The sequence below is a fragment of the Topomyia yanbarensis genome, chromosome 2 (assembly GCF_030247195.1).
Source record: "Topomyia yanbarensis strain Yona2022 chromosome 2, ASM3024719v1, whole genome shotgun sequence".
In the NCBI taxonomy this organism is placed as follows: Eukaryota; Metazoa; Arthropoda; class Insecta; order Diptera; family Culicidae; genus Topomyia; species Topomyia yanbarensis.
In genome coordinates, this window is record NC_080671.1 from 247,257,583 (window position 1) to 247,265,083 (window position 7,501).

Here is a 7,501-nt window from a genome sequence, read left to right on the forward strand (position 1 = left end):
TCAGCCTCTAATCATCCTCTAAAAGTACACTGAAGGGTACTTTTGTGAGAAAAATCGTATTAAGAAACTGTACGAAGAAAACTGCTTTTTTGAGAGACACCCTAAGTTATGATATGAAACTCACTATAAAATGAAAACGGTTTGAGATACAAAGGTAGTATCTTCAACAAAGTTGCTCATAATTAATTGTTCTAGAATATTGCAGAAGAAAGTATCATTCTCTCTGAACTATAATTTGAAATAATGTCTACAACTTTGACATTTTAAGGGCCACCCTAAACCGTTTCAGCCAAAAGATGTTGTTTGTCACTCACAATAAATGTTTCTAAGGCTGCGTTTACGTAGCGATGTGAATGCATGCATTTGGGATGCAAGCATGTAACGCACATCAGAAATGAAAACTGATTTTTTCTCCAGTGTTTTTCTTGTAGTTCTCGTTTTGTTTTTTCTCGTCCACTACCTGTCAAATTCGCAAAATGTCATCCATATTCGCCAGAATCACCACTCAACAGTGAAAATTTGCTCAAAAAGTTATTAAAAATTTCTGCTGGTTCGATTAAAAATGGAAACTGGTCCAGACGGTAAAGCACAAAAGGTTAATTACTATTTCATCAATTATAAAACCTTTGTGAACGTCGTCAAGTACAAGCTCGATCATATGCGGAAGCGTATGTAAACCAAGGAGCGTGATGCCACTAGTGCAAGTTTCAAGTGTCCTTCCTGCGATTAGACTTTTACCGATCTGGTGGCAGACCAGTTGATCGATTTTGCATCCGGCGAATTTCGCTGTACATATTTTGGCAGTACTGTGGAGAAAAACAGTTCAGCACTACCGAAAAAAGATTCACGCTTACTGTTGGCCAAGTTCAACGAGCAATTACAGCCGCTGTACGATCTGTTAAGACAAGTTGAAGATATCAAACTTGCTCCGGAAATTCTCGAGCCTGGACCGGTTGATATTGACACTATGAGAGGGTATGGATATAGTATTGTTTTTGTTTAGTATTTTCTTCACATTTTTTTTTTGTGTTTTAGTATTGCCAAACCAACCAACAGGATTTCAGATGAGCAATGGTCCGGCGAAGCAACGCGAACCAGTGGATTCGCTGTGGAAGAAACCCGTGTCGATGTTACCATTGGTGATTCAGACGCAGTGGAAACCACAACACATCGGAAAGATCGTCCGGTGTGCATGACGGAATCAACTGTTATTACGAACGATGTGGATGAAAATTCAGTTGAGTCAATTTTAGAGAAAGCTGCATTCACCTCCACACAACCCCCCGTGGTCACTAACTGCACTAGTGTTATTTCTTCCGCACGGAACCGTAAAGATGCCGACGATATTATGTCGGTATCACAACAGCACGAGAAGCAAAGCTCTCACAATGCAACGAATGATGCCATCAAGGGGCTAGGTCTCAACAACGAGCCAAGTATTGACAGTAGTGACGATGAGAAGGATATTGACGATACAGAGATTCCCATTGTTGAAATTATGGATACCGATTCGGATGACGATATGCCAATGATAACGGTGGCGGGTAGACCACAGCCACTGGATTAGATCAATGACACGCTGATAGCGGAAATGACTCCACAGGAGAAAGAAACCTACATGGTGTATCAAGATCATTTCAGTCATATGTATGATAAGATGGAACGACGAAAAGTAAGTGGCATTAAAAAGTTGAATTTTAGAATGCGGCCGTACACACTATTCTGAGAAACTCCTGGAAATGGTACGCATGTTACGTAAGATGTGAACGTATATCCGTGAACTATTTATTGTTATTGTTGGGCTGAAAATTATTTTCAAGTCTCGTACCTGACCCTGATTCCTGCAGGAGATAAGGAAAAACGCAACAGTTCCAAGCTACCGAAGAGATAGTTGTTGATTGCCAAGAGAGATTAAAGCTGCATGTGCATTTAGTTTGATAAATAAACAAAACATTATAGTTTCTCAGTATTTGACATAAACGTAAATAAACACAAAGAATGCAAGCACTCCTAACTACTCGTATTCGTATTTTATTCATATCCGTTCGAATATTTTTATCGCTGCACGGCAGCCAAACTATCACGTTGGTAAGCACTTGATAGAAAGACGCCTGTTCGACTCCCTCATCCATACGGTGTCGTGATGTTCTTACTTATCGTCCCGGCATTTGGTGATGACCAAAGCAGCTCCTAACCCTTGCAATTTAGACCTTCAATTAGCTGACGTAGCTGGTAATTGTATTATAGTGTTCAACGATTGCCGATTCGACGGCCACCGTGCAGGTCATGGTCGCTTTATTGCTTAGCAGAAAGCGGCCGATACTGAGCTCGAATCCGGAACGTTCCACAGTGGGAGCAAAGCGGTCCGGTTGACCCGATGTTGGCACATTACTCGATCGAATTCGGCTTTGTAAATCTTAACCTGGGACCCAGATCTTAACCTGCTCCCACATGTGCTCAATGGTATGACCCATCTTGGTGTGACCTGTGAGTTTGTCGGGGAAATACATGCAGTTAATGACGGTTATCGGTCAATGTGGTGCGCAATATCAACCTCAAATTGCGTTTAACGAGACCAGCATAATGCCTCCCTGCTTGCTTCGCCAATGCACAATGCCTCCCGCATTCCTTAACCTTCAAATGTTCAATGTCTCCTTCATTCCTTCACCTTCAAGTGTTTTTACGCACAATCGAATGCCCTTAGTTAAGAAGAAGTATAAATTCACGCACCGACCAAAGCATTAATTTCAACGATCATAATCGTTGAGGAATCGGTATTTAAACAACTTATCATCTACCGAATGCCACTGACGGCCAGTGTAATTATATGATTGATTGCTTATGATTCTAGGGAAACCCAACCATTCCGGGTGACCGAAATCGTTACCTATAAAGTTCAGGTAAGCTTCACCCGAGGCTTCATCACCTACTGAATCAATGGGAAGACTTATCCCGCAATCGATGATCATGTTCGGTTCTGAAGTTACCGACATATGTGGATATTTATCCTTATCCATAGGCCAGTAATTGTTTAATCACCCACCGATGTTTGATAGTGTGATTCAGCATATGCCAGTGACATCGTTTTTTCCATCTAGCAGCGATTGGTCGACATTTCATTGGTTCCCAGTGTTCCGATGCTCATCATTCGTTGTTTTGAGATGTTCGATCCACTTATCTGTAATTGCCATACCCAGAAGGCAGTCGAATCCAACACCACCTTCATCAGTGGGTCGACAAAGCACCACGTCCTATGCAAATGTGATCACATTGGGATTCAATATGTGCAAGAACTCGTTCTCCGTGGCTAAATAAAACAAAGCTTCGATGTCAACATTCAAATTACCGGAGAACCCTTCGTCGATATCACGTGAGTGGTACAATATTGAGTTTTACTCGTCATGCCGCGAGCGAAGGACCTCATATCTGTTCAAACAAAATTTTATTATTTTTCTGTAAAAAGTTGTAAATTTTTCAAAGCAATAACTTACTCTAATTAAAAAAAACAGCTGTCCCATAAAGTGTGTTCGTCTCGAGAACCACCGAGGAAGTAGTACGAATTGGTTCTATCAAACTGGTTCCATCCGTCGTGAGTGTTGTTGATGGCATGTGAATGAGCCACATTCAGCAGCACGAAGAGACTCTGCCCATGTGCTTTATCAACCATATATGTCAACTCCTCTTGTGTGCCATAGTGGCTACTGTCAACGAAGAAACTTGTCATCTGATGGCCAAAACTGGTATAATAGGCATGCTCCATGATGACTATCACCTGAATGGTGTTGTACTTGAGATCTTTGATCCTAGATACAATGTTATCAGCCAAGTTTATATATGTTCCAACACCAAGTTCTTCAGTGGCAATGGCTACGCGGTATTCTTATATACGGAGCACTCGGGGTTTGGCCGGTTTATTATGTTAGATCATATATTTTTCATGAGCTGATGGATGTCATATTCTGCTGCTGATAGTTGACACCCGAAGATCTAGGTGTAGGAACGATATTCTTTACCCATGGCGATAGTCGATCTACTAGCTGACATCTTATAGCACAGATCCCGCCAGCGTTCGGAGGTAGGATTAGCTCTTATTTGCCAAATGGAAGTTGTTTGTACGGAGAGGCTTTCCATTGCCAGTTATCTGCGTAAGCAAAAACACGTTAGAAACTTTTGGAAGCTTTAAAATAAATATACGCACTAAAATCACCGGCGAAGTAAAGCTACTGCGCTGCTGGAGTCCATTCACGAGCCTCTATACTGTTGTTAGGAGCGATATACAATCCACAGTACCTGTAACGTTGAGTGAACTCTTCCATGCCACCTTCCGGTTGCCTTAGTTTAGTCGACCAATTACGAAGTTCTTTATTTCTAAAAATAATACAAATAAACTCAATTATTATCAAAGTCACATTCATTGTTAGGGACGGTATGAGAGAAAAACGTCGCGCGCAGCACCGGCGAGCGTTGTTTTCGTTGCATAATAAAAAGTGAACTGTAAAACGATCAGAAAACAATCATACATAGCCTGATATTTTTTATTGCTCCAACTGGAGGCATGGACGTAGGATGCTAGGACCGAAGGTAGAGATTTCCAGACGCGACCTATTCATTATCGCATGAACATGGGCGTTTGTGGATTTCCGGTTGATACTGCGTTTATAAGTTTATTATTAAATACACCGGAGTGTTTTCATGTTTATGTAACCGCGGGCTTTGGTGTGCGTGGATGATCGCGAAGGTCTTAAGCTTTTTTATGTTAATATACTGAGTGATGAAAGAGAGTGAGATTCCCCATATCACTAGAGTCCCTGGTTGTGCCGCCAAGTACCGTGTTGTATAGTGGATATGCTGCCGCTATACTCATAACTGCCCCATGTGCTATGGGATTCCCTATACACATGGGACAATTATGCGTAGAGCGGCAGTATGAGCGTCGTTTTTTTAATTAGTCCAACTAAAGACATGAACCTAGGCTGCTATGACCGAAGGTACCGATTCATGATCGCGCGAATGGTGGGTTAATGCTTAAGACCGCGTTTGCAAATATATAAGTGCTAAAACGTTTACTTAATTACTGAGCGTTTGTTCGTTCGAAATGAGACTGTTACTTCTGTGTGTAAGAGTCAGGGGAAGAAGGGTGGACAACGATGGCAGGGGGAGAACATTATTTCAGTTTCAGGCTTCGGAAAATCAACGGATGGATTACAGAATCAGGACGACCTTCATCAGGAAGAATCATGTACTGGGACGCCGGGTGGTCGTTCTCAAGATGGCAGGGGTTTATCCAGACGATTTCGTAGTGCGGCTCAGATGTTGATCGGCTACATTTCGAGTTGTGCGTGTGATGTTCGTGCTTTAGGTCCCGTGTTTGTTGGCTCATTCGACAGGGATGTTTTGTGTCGCCTTGGAATCGCATCAAACCATCGTGGGTGTATGGTACAGGTGGAAGAGAGCACTTCTGAGAATGATAAGGAAAAAGGGGCAGTTAAAGTTGGATATTGATGGTTTTCACAAAGGTGTATATAAGGGACATAAAGAGGACATCACGGCTTGCCAACACATCTCGAACCGGGACGTTGGGTGGTCTTCCTCGAGCCCGGAGGGAGTCCATAAGCCGAGACCTGGCGGAACTGTACTCGTTGCACGTCCAGACAATGTGCTCGATGTCGTGATAACCGTCGCCACAAGCGCAGATACCACTCTCCACGAGCCCAATACGTCGGAGATGTGCATCCAGCGTGTAATGGTTCGCCATGAGTCGGGACATCACACAAATGAAGTCACGACCCACATCCATCCCCTTGAACCAAGGTTTCGTCGATACCTTAGGGACTATCGAATGTAGCCAACTTCCTAGCACCCCATTGCTCCACGAGGTTTGCCAACTTTCGAGGGTTCTCTGATGGTCTTTTAAAAACGTCACCTTCAATGGCACCCACCTTAGCTAAGGAGTCCGCCTTCTCATTGTCCGGAATGGAGCAATGAGAAGGGACCCACACCAAGGAAATCTGGAAAGATTTGTCAGATAAAGCACTCAGTAGCTCCCGTATTTTCCCCAAAAAATACGAGGAATGCTTTCCATGTTTCGTCGAGCGAATAACGTCAATAGAACTCAGACTATCCGAGACGATGAAGTAATGGTCTGCGGGTAATGTGTCAATGACTCCAAGGGTATACTGAATAGCAGCTAGTTCTGCGGCGTAAACTGAAGCGGGGTCACTGAGTTTGTAGGAGGCGGTGAACTTTTGACTAAAAATACCGAAGCCAGTGGCCCCTTCGAGGTTTGATCCGTCAGTATAAAACATCTTAGAACAGTCGACTTCTCGGAATTTATTATAAAAAATATTTGGAACCACTTGTGGGCGTATGTGGTCCGGAATTCCATTAATCTCATCTTTCATGGATGTGTCGAAGAAAACAGTAGATTCAGAAGTATTTATGAAATGCACACGGTTGGGATTGTGGAAGAAGGATTAATATTTTGCGCTATGTAGTCAAAGTACAGGGACATAAAACGAGTCTGAGAATTGAGCTCAACAAGCCTTTCGAAATTTTCAATCACCAACGGGTTCAAGATATCGCATCGAATGAGCAATCGATATGAGAGTTCCCAAAATCGATTTTTCAGCGGGAGAACGCCCGACAGGACTTCGAGACTCATCGTATGGGTCGACTGCATGCACCCTAAGGCGATACGCAAACAACGATACTGAATTCTTTCGAGTTTGATGAAATGTATGTTCGCGGTGCATCGAAAGCAGAAGCATCCGTATTCCAGTACCGACAGTATCGTTGTTTGACGCCACCACGTTCCGGTTATTGTAGTTGATCCTTTGTTGGCATTTCTGTTTCAGATACCGAATATGGCATCCCCAAGTACCTTTCGAGTCGAACCAGACCCCTAGATATTTTACTGTGAAGACCTGAGCTATAGTTTGACCTATTAATAGAAGCTGTAGTTGTGCTGGTTCATGCTTCCTAGAAAATACAACTAGCTCCGTTTTCTCCGTGGAGAATTCGATACCCAGCTTAATAGCCCAAGCAGACAAATTGTCCAAGGTATTCTGTAATGGTCCTTATAGATCGACAGCTTTGGGTCCCGTAACAGACACCACGCCATCGTCTGCAAGTTGCCGTGCAGGAATTGTCGAGACATTCATCAATGTCGTTGACGTAGAAATTGTATAACAGGGGGCTTAGACATGAGCCCTGGGGAAGGCCCATGTAGCTAAATCGTGATGTCGATAAGTCACCATGCGACAACAAGTTTAGTAAAAAGTTGTTTAAAGTCGCTGAAAGACCATGCTGGTGCAGCTTCTCTGAAAGAATGTTGATAGAAACTGAATCAAAAGCCCCCTTTATATCTAGGAACACTGATGCCATCTGCTCTTTACTAGCATAGGCCATTTGAATTTCGGTTGAGAGCAACGCAAGACAATCGTTCGTCCCTTTGCCTTTGCGAAAGCCAAATTGTGTATCTGACAGTAAGCCATTTGCTTCG

General features: G+C 43.0%; 1 protein-coding gene and 2 pseudogenes across 1 annotated transcript; 1 reads left to right on the forward strand and 2 right to left on the reverse strand.

Moving 5' to 3' along the window:
- Nucleotides 1-418: 418 nt before the first annotated feature.
- Nucleotides 419-1,941, forward strand: LOC131683041 (uncharacterized). The gene is made up of 2 exons (XM_058964859.1): nucleotides 419-975; nucleotides 1,036-1,941. The coding sequence occupies exons 1-2, from the start codon at nucleotides 968-970 to the stop codon at nucleotides 1,565-1,567; spliced, it is 540 nt and encodes a 179-aa protein (XP_058820842.1). The 5' UTR covers nucleotides 419-967; the 3' UTR covers nucleotides 1,568-1,941.
- An 806-nt stretch (nucleotides 1,942-2,747) lies between these two features.
- On the reverse strand, nucleotides 2,748-3,403 carry LOC131680222 (uncharacterized; annotated as a pseudogene).
- On the reverse strand, nucleotides 3,248-5,817 carry LOC131683040 (1,4-alpha-glucan-branching enzyme-like; annotated as a pseudogene).
- Nucleotides 5,818-7,501: the final 1,684 nt, after the last annotated feature.